At 42.5% G+C, this 16,425-nt stretch overlaps 4 protein-coding genes across 5 annotated transcripts; 2 read left to right on the top strand and 2 right to left on the bottom strand.

Moving 5' to 3' along the window:
* Positions 1-19: 19 nt before the first annotated feature.
* LOC115576033 (zinc finger and SCAN domain-containing protein 21-like) lies at positions 20-2,479 on the top strand. The gene is made up of 4 exons (XM_030408507.1): positions 20-464; positions 557-675; positions 1,304-1,409; positions 1,504-2,479. Exons 1-4 carry the CDS (start codon positions 167-169, stop codon positions 2,370-2,372), a joined length of 1,392 nt encoding a protein of 463 aa, XP_030264367.1. The 5' UTR covers positions 20-166; the 3' UTR covers positions 2,373-2,479.
* A 1,022-nt stretch (positions 2,480-3,501) lies between these two features.
* LOC115576353 (zinc finger protein 846-like) lies at positions 3,502-7,470 on the bottom strand. Its single transcript, XM_030408918.1, has 4 exons — positions 7,067-7,470; positions 6,018-6,154; positions 5,816-5,921; positions 3,502-5,734 (listed from the first exon to the last, which is right to left on the bottom strand). Exons 1-4 carry the CDS (start codon positions 7,326-7,328, stop codon positions 5,121-5,123), a joined length of 1,119 nt encoding a protein of 372 aa, XP_030264778.1. The 5' UTR covers positions 7,329-7,470; the 3' UTR covers positions 3,502-5,120.
* A 3,040-nt stretch (positions 7,471-10,510) lies between these two features.
* LOC115575107 (zinc finger protein 629) lies at positions 10,511-12,474 on the bottom strand. Of its 2 annotated transcripts, XM_030406972.1 has the most exons (5): positions 12,335-12,474; positions 11,780-12,152; positions 11,554-11,632; positions 11,365-11,467; positions 10,511-11,277 (listed from the first exon to the last, which is right to left on the bottom strand). In XM_030406972.1, the coding sequence occupies exons 2-5, from the start codon at positions 12,076-12,078 to the stop codon at positions 10,589-10,591; spliced, it is 1,170 nt and encodes a 389-aa protein (XP_030262832.1). In that variant the 5' UTR covers positions 12,079-12,152; positions 12,335-12,474; the 3' UTR covers positions 10,511-10,588. The 2 variants fall into 2 exon arrangements, with proteins under 2 accessions (XP_030262832.1, XP_030262831.1); XM_030406971.1 differs by lacking the exon at positions 12,335-12,474 and having other exon boundaries at positions 11,780-12,278.
* A 9-nt stretch (positions 12,475-12,483) lies between these two features.
* pgls (6-phosphogluconolactonase) lies at positions 12,484-16,359 on the top strand. The gene is made up of 6 exons (XM_030406973.1): positions 12,484-12,617; positions 12,996-13,278; positions 13,368-13,475; positions 13,574-13,675; positions 15,048-15,188; positions 15,500-16,359. The coding sequence occupies exons 2-6, from the start codon at positions 13,015-13,017 to the stop codon at positions 15,644-15,646; spliced, it is 762 nt and encodes a 253-aa protein (XP_030262833.1). The 5' UTR covers positions 12,484-12,617; positions 12,996-13,014; the 3' UTR covers positions 15,647-16,359.
* The last annotated feature ends 66 nt before the right edge of the window (positions 16,360-16,425 follow it).

Genomic DNA, 16,425 nt, shown 5'->3' with positions numbered 1-16,425 from the left:
GAAACACGTGACAGTTGCTACATTTATTTGTGTCCCGCTTTGCGACCACCGCTAGCGCAAATTAGCTAGATGAGCTACCTGTGCGGCTAATGTTTCGTTTTTAAATTAGCTAACAGTGTCAGTCCTTCACTTTTATTCACTGTGCGTCTCTAACTGGTGAGCAGGGATGTTACAGCCCGCAGCAGTGATGGCGAGCCGCCTCACTTTTCACTCTCAGCTCTCCTCCATCATGGAGACGATGGCCAGGACCGTCCTGAGTCAGGTCTGCAAACTGGTGGACGAGGACTCGACTGAGCTCCGGTTGGAGTTGTCTCGGCTCCTGGCGGCCAATTCGTCCCTGGCGGAGAGAGTGAACAGCCTGGAGGGCGAGCTGACGGCTGCGAGAGGCGACGCCCCCAAGTTCGGTGAAAGTTATCGCAGCGTGGGCGTCCAGACTGTCTGCCACAGCGACGGGGAGGCTCCCGGTGAGTAACAACAGACTGTTTGAACAGAAGTGGTCTGCATCGTCTCTGGGTTTACTGGTGTGATTCACCCTTATTGTCTGACTTCTCCTCAGTGTCGGTGTCTCCCACCATCGAGGGGATTTTTGGGAAAGACTGGTGCATGGATCTGTGGAAGGACAGAGACCCATACAGCCTGGAGAGAGTCCCAGCCTCCCCGCAGTCCTCTGAGAAAGTAAGAGGAAGGTTCACAGAGGTCATTACAGAGCAATTAACAAGAGTTTTAAAACATATGTAAAGTATAGCATCTTCAAAAATAAAAAATAACTTTAACATTGCAAAGAAAAAGTCTGATAATGCATGAATGGAGTATAAATGACACATGTCTGAACTTAGTTTAGATTATGGAATATGATGATATTATTATTATTGTTATATAGTTGTACATGTTTTTAAAAGGAAATTAAGGGTTTAAAATGCCACTTCAAATACAATAAGAATGCTCCGTCTAGCAATATATATATATATATATTTTTGTCACTTCTAACAACTAATTCAAGTTGAATAATCTAAAAATCCTTTCTGTCTGTAACATTTCAAAAAACTGAAATTATGTTTTCCAGTTGAAGGGCTTTGACCAACCAACAATCACATTTCAGATGTATTTATTTACAAAGCTGTAAAGACGAGAGAAGCAGCAAGTCACCACATTGGAGAAGCTGTAACCAGAGAAGGTTTTACATTTCTCGATTTTTGACTTAAAAGATCATTTTCAGCCGTTGGATTACCAGTCCAATCTGGTAAAGCGTGGCCGTCGCGGAACACGTTGCTGTATTGAACTGCCGACTTTTCCTATATTGCAGTCTGTGGCGACGCTGACTGGCCAAATTACTGTGACCGAGATAAAAGACAGCGGTTTTGTGGAGGACGTTGCCAGCAGCTGCCCGCCGGAAACACTTAGCACTGAAGGTAAGAGAACGGACGAGCGTTGTCATGAGAGAATACACGCTTGCAGCTTTACGAGGCTTTTTTGAGTGTTTGGCTTTTTATTCTAATGCGACAGAACATGAAGAAATCCTGGCTGAGGAACCGGAGCAGCTGTCCGTTGGGTACTCGGCAGATGGGAGCGACTGCAGCCTGTCATTCGATCAGGAGGGAGAACAGGTTGCGTCTGCAGGTGGTGTTGAAGAACCGTCCATGCAGCTGATATCCATCAGTGATGCAGAGCAGGCCTTCAGCACTCATATTATTCCGATTGAAGAGGATGACGACGACGATGATGATGATGATGATGATGTACAGTTCGTTCAAGAAAGTCAACAGGAGCCAGCGACGAATCCTGCAGGTGGGCCCAGCCACAGTGAGCAGCAAACGTTACCTCCTGACGTCCCTGAAAACAGCTCTGGCCCGGAGGATTCGCATGATGTGTGTGACGTGTTTAACGCTCAACCCACCAGAGATCCAAAGAGAGACAAATTCGTTTGTCAAATATGTAGCAGGGCGTTTTTCCACAAGGGCACTTTAACACACCACATGAAGTCGCACAAGTCAAACTTCTGCAGTATCTGTAAGCAGCATTTCCCCCACAGGTACAAGTTGAACTCGCACACCTGCGTGGCTCCGGTTCCCTCTCAGAGAGTCGCCAAGTCATGTCACTTGTGCGGAAAGTCCTTTGCAAACCCGTCGGCCCTGAGGATTCACTATGTCGTGCACACGGGAGAGAAACCCTACAGGTGCAGCTTGTGTGGGAAAGGGTTCACCCAGAAAGGGAATCTGAAATGTCACGTACGAATCCACACGGGAGAGAGGCCGTTCCGCTGCGTCCGATGCGGGAAGACCTTCACACAGAAGGTCAACCTCAACCATCATTTAATGGCTCACAGAAATCGTGAGGTCGTGGGAGAAAAGCTCATTACTATGAGACTGAAATGATGACTGAAACCTGTCAGTGACTGATGTGGCACACGGTCAGTAGCATCGTTAAAGGGATATTCCGGTGTAAGTTTAATCCATGGTCATACACACCGTGAAACTGTGTTAGACTCCCTCTCGGGAGATCAAGCTAGCAGACCGCTAATTTACGGAGTTTTATCAACCTCAGAAACGACCGCACGACAACAATACACTGCAGTAAACGGATTAAAATATAAACCGCCACCAAAAAGCCACAAATAATGCTCAGAACAGCACCAAACTTCAGCAACAGTACAAATAGGGTCTCAGCACATAGTCCGGGGCATGAAAACTCCGCTAGCTTAGCTGGATTTCTACTGAAAAGCTGACTAAATTTACCACTCTTCTGCAGCAGCTTCCTGTTGACGGGAAGTCCCAACTAGTCGATTACCGAGTGCAGTAGAGAGTTCCGCGGCTCATGGATGAAAATGTATGATTATGACTCCATGGAAAAGCAATCAAAGTTCATATGTGTCTTACCTGCCAGTTTATAACAGTTATTATCGAGAGCGGACAGGGAAAAGGACGGAATTGAGCATTTCTAACCGCACTCGGTAATCGTCGCGTCGGGACTTCCCCGACCCGGAAGCTGATAGAGGAGAGTTGAAATCTGTTTTTAGCTTTCAGTAGAAATCCAGCTAAGCTAGCGGAGGTTAGATGCCCCGGACTATGTGCTGAGACCCTGTTTGTACTGTTGCTGAAGTTTGGTGCTGTTCTGAGCATCATTTGTGGCTTTTTGGTGGCGGTTTATATTTGGATCCATTTACTGCAGTGTATTGTTGTCGTGCGGTCGTTTTTGAGGTTGATAAAACTCTGTAAATTAGCGGTCTGCTAACTTGATCTCTCGAGAGGGAGTCTAACACAGTTTCACGGTGATTTAGATTAAACTTACACCGGAATATCCCTTTAAAGGACATCATTGTGTACCACTTCTTTTATTCGTGTAAGGAAAGTTCAGTGTCATGTTTGTTATGACTTGTTTGTGGTATCGTGCTTTTAAAAACTATATGTGGAGTGAAATGTTCTGGGGTTTTTTTGTCAGTCGTTTTTTAAGCAGTCAGCATCAGCAGTAGTCGTTTGTTTCTTTCCAATAAAAACGTCATTAGTGTTCACTTGTTGATGAAAATTTTATTTAATAGAGCTCTCCTTATAAAGTATTAAATACTTTGTCTAATCCGAACCCAAGTTGCATTGAACTTGAAAGAATCAGTTTTGTCAGTGGAGTCTTTACATATTAAACGTTGACAATCAGAACAATGCACATCTGATGGGGCTCTTTAAGGGGCATGCGGGTTTGAGTGAAAAGGGGGGGAAACAAAACGGCACAAGATTTATTTCTTGGGCAAAGAAATTCACTCAGTTTGGGTCGGTGTGGTCTGTTCAGGGGAATCATTATTACAGGCAAAGTAGGAACAGATAATTGCTCTTTTCAGGTATGATGACAGTTCAGGACAGAATAAAAAAACGTATGATTCCTTGAACAGAAATGGGTAACAATTAAAATCAAACAAGTTGGCTTGTCTGCACACTGACAACACACTTTCTGTCTCCTGTAACCAACCTTACCAACACATTTTTTTAAATAGTAATAACATTTAGACATGAAACATTTCTCACTCATTTGAATATAATGCGACCCACACACACACGCACATCCCTTTTGTAACAATTTTTAACAGAAAAGTGCCGATCCAGTTTCTCCTGTGTTGAATGTCGATGAGGCGTGATGTATGAGAAAATGTAAAGCAGCGGTGAGACTTGAGGAATGAAGCAAACAGCGAGTTGTTTTACTTCTACATTGTTGTGAGGAGGTAGTTTTGAAGGTTTGTGCTACGTGTGTGCAAACAACGGAGCACTTGTTGAGAGTTATTTTGGCATTATTCCACACATGCCTGTTGTGGTCTGAAATTAGACACCGAGGTATGTAGAGCATGTTGCAGCTATATGACGACATGCAAAAGTTATTCTTCTTCTCTGTCACAGTTTGCATGAGCAAGTCACATTAAATGTAGGCAGCAAATGAATGTAACCTGATCGATGACACTTATCTATCGTGAAATGTGAAGTTGACTTTAAATGATTTTTGAGGGCTTAAAAATATTGAGATCACCAATAAAATTAATCCAATCCTGCCTGTTCGAACGGCCCACGAGATAGTAGGGCTGCAACAACTGTTTTCTTGATTGATCTATTAATTGTGTGGTTTTATAAAATTCATATAAAATAATGAAAAAAAGAAAAAAAGTCAATCTTTTGTCCACCACCAGAATATATCTGGTTAACTAACATAGAGGAGTACGGAAAACCTGAAGATAATCACATCTAAGAAGCTGGAATCAGAGATTTTTGCTTATTTTCCCCTTACAAAAACAAACAAATTAATTGGTTATCAAAATAGTTGGAGATTAGTTTAATAATTGACAGCTAATCAATTAATTGTTGCAGCTCTGCTCGAAATGGAAGATGTTCTCTGTATCATTGTTTGGCTGCCTTTCTCTTTGCATTAAAGCTAAAAACACACCAAAGATTTTACAGCATCACTGTTGACCACATGGAAATAAACAAGTATTTTCCTCGAAATTCATGGGACTATTTCAAATGTACATTTTCCACCCACGTCTGAGTGTTGTAGGGACATTTTAGCAAATGTCGAGCCACAGAGCACTTAGCAGAAGTAGCTGTTCTGATCGATTATAATTTATGTCGATGACCGTGCGATTTGATCAGTCAGTTGAAACACTGGTGGTGATTTAAACCATACTTGTATGCATAACATTTCCCACAGTCCACACAGCTGTAAGGCTTTTCACCAGTGTGTGTGCGGAGGTGTATGTTCAGAGAGCTTTTCTGGGAGAAACTTTTGCCACAGTCTGGACAGCTGTAAGGCTTCTCTCCAGAGTGCACACGCTGGTGCAGTTTCAAGTACGTCTTCTGCGCAAAGCGCTTCCCGCAAACTGAGCAGCTGAAAGGCTTCTCACCGGAGTGTCGCCTGATGTGGACTTTTAAGCTGCTCAAATAGTTGAATATCTTCCCACAGAATAAGCACTCGAACCGTTTCATGGGCTTCAAGGGTTTTGGCTGCATGGTGAGTTCTTTGGTTGCGTTCATGTGGATATTGTTCGTGTAGTCGGAGTACTCGCTGATGGCCGGAGGAGGAATTGTGTTGTCGACCAGAGCGCTCATCGTTGCATCCTCTATTAACTTGTCCATAATTGTCGTCTGTGAACGTAGATGTGTTTGACCGTCTGCCGTCATTGTGAAGTTGTTTAATTCCCCTGAGTGAAGCTGCAGCTCGTCAACAGATCCCTGAAGCATGCCGTCCTCCTCAAACAATCCAACAACTGCCAAATGAGAATAAATGAAGTTAAATCACAGAAGATTTTGGCGTTATCATAGTTTTTTTTTTTTTTATCTAAACTTACCTTTTCTGTCATCTGTGAGCCTCATATGTTGACCAATGGGATGATCATCATATATCTCCTCTTTGACATAGATGAGATCAGGTTCTCTCCCCAATAGATTGATTGCCTATAAACAAGACACAACACGGGACATTCAGTCATCTCGTCTCACTTGTGTTGAAAAAATAAAAAAAATAAACCGGTTGGTGAGAGATTCACTGACTTGCGCTCCCATGCTCGTCATAGCAGCAGGATCCACTGTGTCTTTAGTTTGAGGTGGGAGTTTGTCTTCCCTCCACAGATCCATGCACCAGTCCTTTCCAAACACTCCATCAATGGCTGGAGGAGGCAGCTGCGGTTCTGGAAGGAGAAGCGGATCCGAGACGGATGGTAGTCATAATGAAAACATACATCGAGAAAGCTCAAACAAAAAAACAGCTCAACTTGTTCCACAACCCGTTTCAACTTGTCTTGCCACGCGGCAGTTTGACGATAAAACCAAATTTAGGCACAGCTTGTTCACATTAGACGGTCGATCTGATGAAACCTTTAATTGGTCACACGGTGTCAGAACCCACATAGCAACAGAACGTCCAGTTACTAACATTACAGACTATATTTGTCCAGTTCAAAGTGCAGTTTTTAACATCAGCATACACTGCCGCTGTCATCATATATCCTGCTCAATGTGCACAGTATATATATATATATATATATATATATATATATATATATATATATATATATATATATATATATATAGATAGCTAGATACAGATATAGTAATATATATATAGACAGAGTGAGAGCCAGAGAGAGAGAAGAGTACATGGTTTTATACTTAAATGTTTGCACAACTTCTTTTTTTCCCCTTCTCTCCTCCTGTCACTCTGTGTTACTGTTTATACAGCTAATTTCCTTTCAAAGCTAGTGTACATACAGTCATGTTGCATTCACCATATTTCTTATTCCCCGCTCTTTAACATATTTACATTTCTTTTGTCCTTGTGTATTCACTGTGTGGTTGAGCAGAGTGAGCAGTTCATCTACACATATTTGTCTAATAAAGCTGAATCTGATTAGTTAGTTTAGACTGATTGTGAGGAGTTAATGATGCAGATCTGCACCTCTGGACATTAATGACTCGTGTCAACACTCAAGCTTATTAACCTGCTATAAAACCGACATTATATTCACAGTTATGTCATGCTGGGTATACAACCCCCTCCGCCCCTACAAACGACTGTCATCCACATTTCCGAGCATCCTGACCTGCAAGGTGTCGCCGGCTGACGCTGTTGACATGCGGGGGGTAGGTGTGTGCCTCCCTCGCCGCCCTCAGCTGGACCTCCAGTGAGTAACACCGCTTCTTCAGCGCCTCGTTCTCCGTCTTGTGCAGCGATATCTCGGTGTGAAGGACGGAGGAGCATTCATCAGCCAGGTTGCCTATTTCCACCACGGCCGCCTTCGTTAGCTTGTCCAGGATGGCGGCTAACTGCGTCCGGAAACTTCGGTTCGTGGTGTCGCACATCATCTCGACAGGGAGCCCGAATCTCTCGAAATTATGGCAAGAATCCGAACGTGACGACGCTGCTCTTTAATCAGGTATGCGGTAGGCTCGAGCTGTCCTGCAATGGATTGTGGGAAAGCGGTGCGTTCGCGTACCAACGTTTTCTTCTTCCGGTGTTGAGCAGAGTTCTGTCTGGTGACATCGGAAATACAGTATAACGTTACATACTTAAAAAATGATCAGAAATGCCAAAGGACAGACTAAACAAGAATCTGGTGGAGTTTGCTGATAATAATTTGATATTATTTTTTAAATCTGCTTCTGGAGAACTGAATGGGATATTGTTATGATGATCGTATCAGATTTATTTTTTTATTTTTTTATTTTTTTTAACACAGTCAAAATACGTCAAAATGATGAACAAGGATTTGGGGAAGTTTGCTGAAATGTTTTTTTTTAATGGGATTTTAAAATCTAAATCTGCCCACAGAGCAATACATCCATATCGTACATTACTTTAACATCAATTATTATAATTTTTTTTTTTACTGATCAGAGAGGTACCTGAGAAGTTAATGTATTATGTTGGAGAAAATCATCTCCGTCCTCTTATTGCCCCTATTGCCCCTCTGCCTCCTGCAGCTCCCTTGACCCCGGCTGTCCCTCCTTGAAAAATCTGTCAGCAGCATCTGTCATTACTTTCACTAAAATAGCACTCAGTAGAGCTCATACCTCCGCCAAGCCCCAACAGTCCCCTTTAACTCAATAAGCCTAATCCAATATCAAACTTGGGAGCCCTGTATCACTCTAAATGTTAAACCGACCACAACCTAACTATAATTCAAGGATTTATCCAGATCCACACCAAAAAAGTTAACAGGGTCTATTCTGGGCTGAGATCCATCCTCCATTCAAGCTCTGTGTAAATCTGTTCTGTATCTTCTGTGTAATTCTGCTGACAAACCAACAAACCAACAAACAAATGGACACAGGTGAGAACATAACCTCCTTGTATAAGTTCTCTAACCCTTCAGTTTGGCCTCCAGCTTCCTATAGAAAATCTGGCATAAATGCAAGGAATGACTGTTTTTCCACATCCTGTCTTGTTGAATCCTAACCCACTGGCAGCTTTCGCTGGCCTGGTACGCTCCACTAATCCCTTTTCTGAAGGGATCCACTTGTGCCATTTGCTTTCCCCCAGCTCTCTTTTCTCACGTTTTAAATTTCCACAGCCAGTATGTGATGGTGACAATGCCTGGAGGAAGTCACATGGTTTCCACCACCGTTACAGCATTTGATTTTCTTTAGCATGACATTGGATAAAAGTCATGGTTCCCTCCACATTTTCCACATCCTCTTTCCCCTCATGCCCCTCCACTTAAAACAACACGGTGGAGGCTGCGTGTACCCTCTCATTTGAAAGCTCACGTGTCCCAGATTTACTCTTTGTCAGCACTGTCTGAATGTTGGCAATACAGATGTGCTACTCTATAAACCTACGAGCAGACTCAGTTAAAGGTCTCGTTATATCCTTTGCTATGGCACTTTGAGTCGTTTCAGGACTATCATTTATCAACCCTTTAACATTTTGAGCTTCACCAAGCAGAGGACAAACCTACATGGCCGTCATTCTCTAGGCTTTTTGCAGAAAACACAATGTTCTCTTTCCATTTTCCTTGTAACTCTACACGCGTGAGCTTTCATTTATATTTAACTGGCTGTTATATTTTTGTACGCCTATCACAAAGGGTCTATATAGTCATGTTTGCACAATTCTGAATTACATCTTTAATAATATCATCCGTCTTGGTACAGCCCTTAAATGACAACTGCCCTTGTGAACTGACACACAGTGGGCAGATTATTAGAAACACGAGTGTCTCATTTGACTGTTTTATTTTTAAAGGGTCACATGGAGGTATTGCAACACAACATTACATTTGTTTGCAACACACAATTAATATCAGCATAACTGCTGGCCTATTAATACCTATATATATAATTATTACAGTGGTTGTTTAAAAAAAATAACAACAGTAATGTCAGCACTGATAATATTTTTTCTTTAAAAATGATCTTTATTTAAATAGTTCTGTGTTGTGGAGACTCTTCCTGCTGCACATCTTAGAATCGTGAATGTTTACTGCCCTCCAGTGGACACAGTGAGGAACAATTATTTTCAGTTTCATGGTTAAAATCAAATCACGTTTTATTGTCACACGTACAAAAATAAGCAGTGCAATGTATTGTATAATTGTGACGTGAACAAGTCCAACAAATAGATAAAGAGGAATCTAACTCTGGAACCCAAACTGAAAAAAATCAAATGTCCTTTATTCCTTGTAACTCTATATTGTGTTTGACTTTGGTTTTCATGCTGCCGTACCCTGCCTTGTCAAACTTTATTAAATGACACTTGACACCTGAAAATCTAAAAAAAAAAAAAATGTACAAATTAAATCAAATAAAAGAAGTGCAGAAGTAGCATTATCAGTATTTTTACAGGGACAAGTCTACCGTGTTTGTGATGTTAACTCAGGTGTTCCAGCTGACAAGATAGAAGGCAATGACTTCAGGCACAAACGTTTTAATTTTCAATTCAAATACATTTGTGTATTTAAAGTAGTCATCAGCCACATCGTGTTTGAGAGTGTCGTCTCAGTTATCAGGGGTGTATGAGACCAAACTATTTTTGTTTTTGCAGGTCACAAGTTTAAAGTGTTTCCACGTTCTTAACACCGGCTCAAAGCTTCGCACCAAGTATATCACACAACACCTTCGGCTGAAACGTGCCCCAATGAATAGATGTGGCAGATGTTTCCTTTTTGTCACAGTGAGAATTTATTATCTGTTGACTCGTGAGCAGCTCCATCAGTGTTGACACGCTCAGCGGCACTTCTGTGTTGGTTATTGATTTTGTAGCCTCATGCTTTGATACCTGTGGCGACATGGGATGCTTTCCATTTAGTTAGTATTGGCAACTATTGATAAAACAAGGGTGATTTATTGATTGGCTCAGTGGTCAGTCCGCTCACATAAAGTGCTGTGTTTTTATGAAGTACTATGCTGTGAATTATACTAGTATGTATTTTTTTCCTACAGTTTCTAACACAATATCAAGTTCAGGTAGTTTGGAAGGTGATTGTTTGAAACAAATAATTTTCATATATTGGAATATCTGGGTAGTAAATGCAGGTGATACACACTCTGGAGCAAAGATAACTTTATTATGCACAAAGTATTTCAGTCAAAACAGCAGGAGGAATGACATTCGACTGGCTGTTTTAAGTGGTTCCATTTATGAACGTACCACTGAACGTCGGTGCGTTAGATTCACTAACATACATGTTCAGACCAGGATCTAGATGCACTGCGAGGTGTTTTTTCAGATTACAGTTCTTTGTAAAACCCTTGCCACATTTGATACAAACATAAGGTTTTTCTCCGGTGTGTGTGCGCTGATGCATATCGAGAGTGCATTTCTGGATGAAGCCCTTTCCACAAATAGGACAGCGGTATGGCTTCTCCCCGGTGTGTGTGCGCTGGTGTGTGTACAGATGCCCTTTTTGTGCGTATCTCTTTCCGCAAAGTGTGCATCTGAACGGTTTCTCTCCTGTGTGACTTCTTTGGTGTATTTCAAGCTGGCTAAAGCATCTGAAGCTCTTGCCACACTGCAAGCAGCCAAACCTCTTAGCAGCCGAGTTCCTCAAGTTGTGCAGCTTCATATTCCTGAGCACACTTAAGCTTTGGGAGGCGACGTTTTGTGCCAAGCCTTTCCCGGCGTCTAGGTTCGTGTGTGTCGGTGTGAGCTGCGGATTCCACTGCGTTTCTCTCCTCCCCGGTCCAGCGAGAGACGACTGGGTGCTCAGGATCACAAAGCTGTCAGGAAACAGAGGCTGCTGACGCTCTGTGACGGGTTTGAGACGCTGCATCAGTTCTGGACTCTTCTGGGTGTCTGTGAGCGATTCCCTTCCTGTTGACAGCATATGAGCATGTTACAACGTGGAACTGATTTTTACACTGACGACAGCAAGATGTCCTTTTTCCATTCAATACTCACTGTTTTCACTTGTCCTTTCTTGTCCGGCGTCTCCACTGTCAAACTCTGACGGCTCTTCCTTTACAACAATCAGTTCAGGCTGCTCTTTTGGTGGATTCGGGAGCTGATGAGAAAACAAGTGATTGAATTTGCACCAAATAAAGAACACAATGCAAAACAGGGAAGTAATGTGACCCGTGCAGGACTCACGTCAGCTGCTGCACGCTCTGCACCTGGATGCAAACTGCTCCTCTCAGTGGACGAAGTTATGCTCTCCCATGGGCTCTCACTAGGATGTAATAAACTTAGATTGAGTACACCACCACAGGGTGTAGCTGACAGCAAAGGTCACGGGGGGCAGATGCATTTACGGTGCCAGCGACACACAGACACACCATCTACCTACAGGCTACCACACAGGAATCAACAAGCCTACCTTTTCATGGCAGGTCTCGTCCTGTCAGGCTCCAGCAGTGCGTCCTCTGAACCGTCCCTCGCCGCTGAGCACGCTGCCGCAGCTGCGTCCTGCCTGCTGCCCTGCGCGATGTACAGCAATTTCTCCATCAGCTGCAGTTTCTCTGTGAGCGAGGCGATTTCGTTCCGCCCGCGAGTTATCTCTATTTTCAGCATCTTCGACTCGATCTCCACCAGTTTGCTTATTTCCATTACAGCTGTTTTGGACAACGCGTCCATGATGGAGACGAGCTGCGTCTGGAAGGAGAAGACCGCCGACATGGCGCGAGGGGGGTCTGTTCGTACGCCCAGGTGCACGCGGACGAGTTGTTGCACTCACGGGCTCCTCGCGTTCACTGTAAAATGAAGTTACAACGTATTATACAACAAGAGCTGAACATGCCCACTAGACACACGCATGAGAGTCTCTTCAAAACTCAAGCAAGTGAGTTGGGTGCAGTGTGGCCATCTAGCGGCTGGGCGGGAAGCGTCGCGCTCACACTTTAAACTACAATATTGAGCTGATATATCGACACACCTGCTTCTTTATGCTCCATTATCCGTCGGTGTTGGGTTAAAACTCCCCAAATCTCCTGATATGTTTCGTTAAGTGCCCGTTTTCAACCTCGTAATCCGTACACTGACTTTTTGTGTCGTCGTAACTGCCTAGAGAGGAACTCCACTGACCAGAATGCAGTGCGGTCCACGCGCAGAATGTGATTGGCTGCTGGGAACTCGTTTCAGGAAGTAGTGCGTGGAATTAGATTTGCCGACTGAAAATCCTCCTCATGACAGTCTGCACCTGAGATTCTCCCCTCTTGGTAAATAAACTTCTTTTTTGGGGGAAACTGTTCGATTAAAGCTAAAATGTTGTGGTTGTTTAAGATGTCAGAAAGTCATCGTCGCTTCTCTGGTATCTTCCTGGTAGTTTCTAATGCGTTATCGTGCAGAAATAGCTGGATTCTGTAGCTTTTGTGTCCTGTCCTGACTTTGCACTGCCTCAACCTCATTACAGTGCATTATATAGCTAATGGTGGTATTTATTTAATAGTATATATTTTAAAACGTAGGGCTTTAATGTACCAAAACAATCTCTTCATTTGGAAAAGACACACCATGATGACTTGCACGTTAGGTTGTAGATAACTTCCTTATATATGTTGCTCAAAACCAGTTTTCTTCCTTTCTCTTCTACTTAGTAAATCACACAGATCTCTCATGGCTGCCAGACGAGTGGTTGTCTTCCCCTCCTCAGCAGAGCTTGGACCGGTGCTGGCCCAGCTGGTGACATCTCGGGCAGAGAAGGCCATCACCGGTCGTGGCAGGTTCACCCTGGGGCTCTCTGGAGGAAGTCTTGTGTCCATGCTCAGCAAAGAGCTGCTCGCCCTGCCAGACCCGGACTGCAGCAAGTGGGTGGTTGGTTTCTGTGATGAGCGACTGGTTCCTTTTGATGATCCTGAGAGCACTTATGGGCTCTACAAGGTTTGTTTTCTTGTGTCGTCGCTGGATTAATTAAGTTTTTTTTTTTCTCACTACAATGGGGTCACAGGCAATACTTGTTTCTTTTCCAGAGTCATTTGTTTTCCAAGGTTAACATCCCGGACAGTGGGATCTTAACCATCAACTCGTCTCTGCCAGTAAATGAGTGTGCTGAGGACTATACGCGTAAACTAAAGGAGGTGTAATATCTTTTTCTGTCCTGTGATCAGTTTACATTCACATAGACATCTTGATAAACGTTTTGCACAAACTTAACAGGATTGTTTTAAACACGCAGGTCTTCCCTGATGACGATTTCCCTGTGTTTGACCTGTTACTGCTGGGTATGGGCCCTGATGGACACACCTGTTCCCTCTTCCCAGAGCACCCACTTCTGGAGGTGAGGCCTTTATCATACTTGTCGTCAACCATCCCGGTTTTCCTGCAAGACTGGTTTACTCGCAGGGTCACAATTCTCCTGTATTTCTCCACATTTAAGGACATTTTTCCAGCCTTTATCTTTCACTTCTTTCTGGGACTATACATGTATGTAGTTACTGTACTGTCGTGAGTTAACCTCCCCAGTGGCGGAGAAAGACAGAGAAATAGAAAAGACAAAGAATTACTCAGATATCTTGGAAATAATTCTTGTTTCTTAGGGAAAGTTTTAAAGGAACAGGGCCTCCATGATGGATTTTTATGTAGTTCATGGGAGGTGCAACAACGTTAATCACCATGGAGAGGCCAATAAATATAGAGAAGTGTAATTAATATATTGATATTAATGAATAAGTGAGAACTGATTAATGTTAATTTATAGCTGAGATTAACACAAGTAGAATAATTCTTAATAAAATTGCTAAGACTTCTCTTACCCTCCCTATTTTTGAGGTCTTAAAGTTGGCAAGTACTGGCTGTACTCCAAACATATAGAAGGAACATGAATATATATATATATATATATATATGGTTTTTTTTTTTTACTGTATATGTTCTGAATTCTTATGAAATAGGATGAATGTAGAAAGATTCCCCTGCTCTGATTCCCCATCGGGCACATCACAGACTTAATATGATTCAGTTGATTAAATCAATTAGGGATTCGTGCTGTGTGTGAACAGAATGTTTCACATTTTAATAAAGAACACATGTTTCTTATGTTTTGAACATTGTGGTCCTAAAACCATAATTTCCCTAATTGATGTTGAACTATTTTGTACAATGTTTGTCTATTTAAAGAATGCCTATACATTTGCCACAGCTCATTGAATTATAACGTTGCCGGCATTCTGCAGATGTTGCTTTAAATATGACCTCTCGGTTACATACATATGTAATTTATCTTGGACGTATGTATTTTTTCTGTTGTATGTATTTTTTCCTGCAGTTGTCATATGAAACGCATTATTTAATTTAATCCTGGCAGAGCTACTAATTGAGGTCTGGAGGCATGTTGGGATTTACTCTCTGATGTTTTTCCTGATGTGCTAGTCTGAAATAACAATGTGTATTTGGATCGTACTTTTGGAGACACTCCCTCACTATGTATGGATCATTTATAGCTGTTATTTAAGCACAACACGGTCTTCTTTGTGGTCGCCTCTGACATCCCTACATGCTACACTCCTGTGAGGCAGTGTGGCTCATGTTGCATCATGTATTTGACAGTTGGTGTATACAGTTGGGTTGTGGTTGTCCCATTGCTGCTTTCTTAGCGACTGTAAGCATTACGCATGATGTATGACTGCGTTTACCGTGTGCTCCAAATTCAGGAAACCGAGAAGATTGTGGCCCCGATCAGCGACTCTCCCAAACCACCGCCACAGCGCGTAACTATGACTCTCCCAGTGGTGAACTCTGCACGATGTGTGGCTTTTGTGTCAACAGGAGGAAGCAAAGCACCCGTTCTGAAGGTAACATTTAGAGGCTTTTATTGAACATGCACATTTCAAATTCTGAAGCTATTTCCATGACACAGTAAATCAGCCTCGGCCAGGTTTCAGGCACAAAAGCAATTAAATATGAGACAGATATAATAGAAGAATGCATAAAGTGTAATTAACCGTGCTCTGTGGGGTAATTGCAGGATTCAGTAGAAGAAACCATGACTACAACAATTCCTTGATTTACGCTTTTACAACCAGCAGGTTCAGCAGAGATGCGTTTAATTCTGATTTATGCAATATTGCTGTTGTATTGTAACACAGTGAGCCGTTCTTTGCAGGAAGTGCTGGAGGGTAGAGAGGGTCCGGCTTTCCCAGCGGCACGTGTGGTCCCGACGAACGGCGAGCTGTTCTGGCTTGTTGATGACCCTGCAGCCGCCTCCTTAACCATCCAGGTCGAGAGGCCAGGCTCCGGGGCCAAACTCTAGAGCCTCCCCATCAGCTGAACGAAGACGGGAAGTCAACACTGATGTTACAGCGTGAATGAAGAGACTGGAAATTAGTGCAGTACTTTGACATGAGAGTGCTGTTAGTTTATGTAGGTGTGATAATGAGATAGGATATAAGGAGAAAGGAGAAAAAAAACAATGAGGAAGACTTTAGCATTACATTTAGCCCTTTTTGCAGGTTTGGAGCTGTTGGGTTCGTGTGTTGGAAGTTGAGCTTTATTCAAGAGTGCACTGAATAAAAGATTTTCATGGATGTAAAGTGGAGGAAAATTAGATTCATAATGAGTGAAAGTCACTGTGATTTATATTTCAAGTGCACAGTGTAACACAGGATCAGTGAGAGCAATGAAATAGTTGTTACATGGCAAACAATACCTGTGTAGTAGGCAGATTATTAGGAAGCAAAAAAAAAAAATAATAATAACCACGAAGAAAGATAAATGCAGCAAGGGTAGATAAATAATAAAACATATTTTAATAACAACAGTAGCAGAACAGATGCCGTAAATATACACAGGCAAAAAAAGGGTCCATTAATCTGACATCATCATTAATATACTGTAAAATGTTTCTGAGTTGCCTTCACTGAACTTTGTAAAATATAAAATCCAGTCCCCCAGCATTCCTTTGGTACTTGGTAAGTAGTGTGTTGTTATTATAAATGAAACGAATAAAGTCCTAATAAAACATTTGCCCACCGTTTTCTTTTCTTTTTTTTTTTTCTTTTTTTTTACACTCGGTCACAAGCCCATCCCCTT

This window comes from Sparus aurata, chromosome 23 (assembly GCF_900880675.1).
Source record: "Sparus aurata chromosome 23, fSpaAur1.1, whole genome shotgun sequence".
Classification (NCBI taxonomy): domain Eukaryota; kingdom Metazoa; phylum Chordata; class Actinopteri; order Spariformes; family Sparidae; genus Sparus; species Sparus aurata.
The sequence above is the reverse complement of the archived record's forward strand: the minus strand, read 5'-3'. Positions and strand labels throughout refer to the sequence as shown.

Coding starts and splice junctions, on each gene's coding strand:
- LOC115575107 (XM_030406972.1), bottom strand. CDS start 12,078: ATGTCGGCGGTCTTCTCCTTCCAGACGCAGCTCGTCTCCATCATGGAC. Junction 11,633..11,779: donor ACGAGACCTGCCATGAAAAG/GTAGGCTTGTTG, acceptor ATTACATCCTAG/TGAGAGCCCATGGGAGAGCA. Junction 11,468..11,553: donor CAGAGCGTGCAGCAGCTGAC/GTGAGTCCTGCA, acceptor TTTTCTCATCAG/CTCCCGAATCCACCAAAAGA.
- LOC115576033 (XM_030408507.1), top strand. CDS start 167: ATGTTACAGCCCGCAGCAGTGATGGCGAGCCGCCTCACTTTTCACTCT. Junction 465..556: donor CAGCGACGGGGAGGCTCCCG/GTGAGTAACAAC, acceptor ACTTCTCCTCAG/TGTCGGTGTCTCCCACCATC. Junction 676..1,303: donor CCCCGCAGTCCTCTGAGAAA/GTAAGAGGAAGG, acceptor CCTATATTGCAG/TCTGTGGCGACGCTGACTGG.
- pgls (XM_030406973.1), top strand. CDS start 13,015: ATGGCTGCCAGACGAGTGGTTGTCTTCCCCTCCTCAGCAGAGCTTGGA. Junction 13,279..13,367: donor GCACTTATGGGCTCTACAAG/GTTTGTTTTCTT, acceptor TTTCTTTTCCAG/AGTCATTTGTTTTCCAAGGT. Junction 13,676..15,047: donor CAGAGCACCCACTTCTGGAG/GTGAGGCCTTTA, acceptor CTCCAAATTCAG/GAAACCGAGAAGATTGTGGC.
- LOC115576353 (XM_030408918.1), bottom strand. CDS start 7,328: ATGATGTGCGACACCACGAACCGAAGTTTCCGGACGCAGTTAGCCGCC. Junction 6,155..7,066: donor CAGCCGGCGACACCTTGCAG/GTCAGGATGCTC, acceptor TTCTCCTTCCAG/AACCGCAGCTGCCTCCTCCA. Junction 5,735..5,815: donor GCTCACAGATGACAGAAAAG/GTAAGTTTAGAT, acceptor CTCATTTGGCAG/TTGTTGGATTGTTTGAGGAG.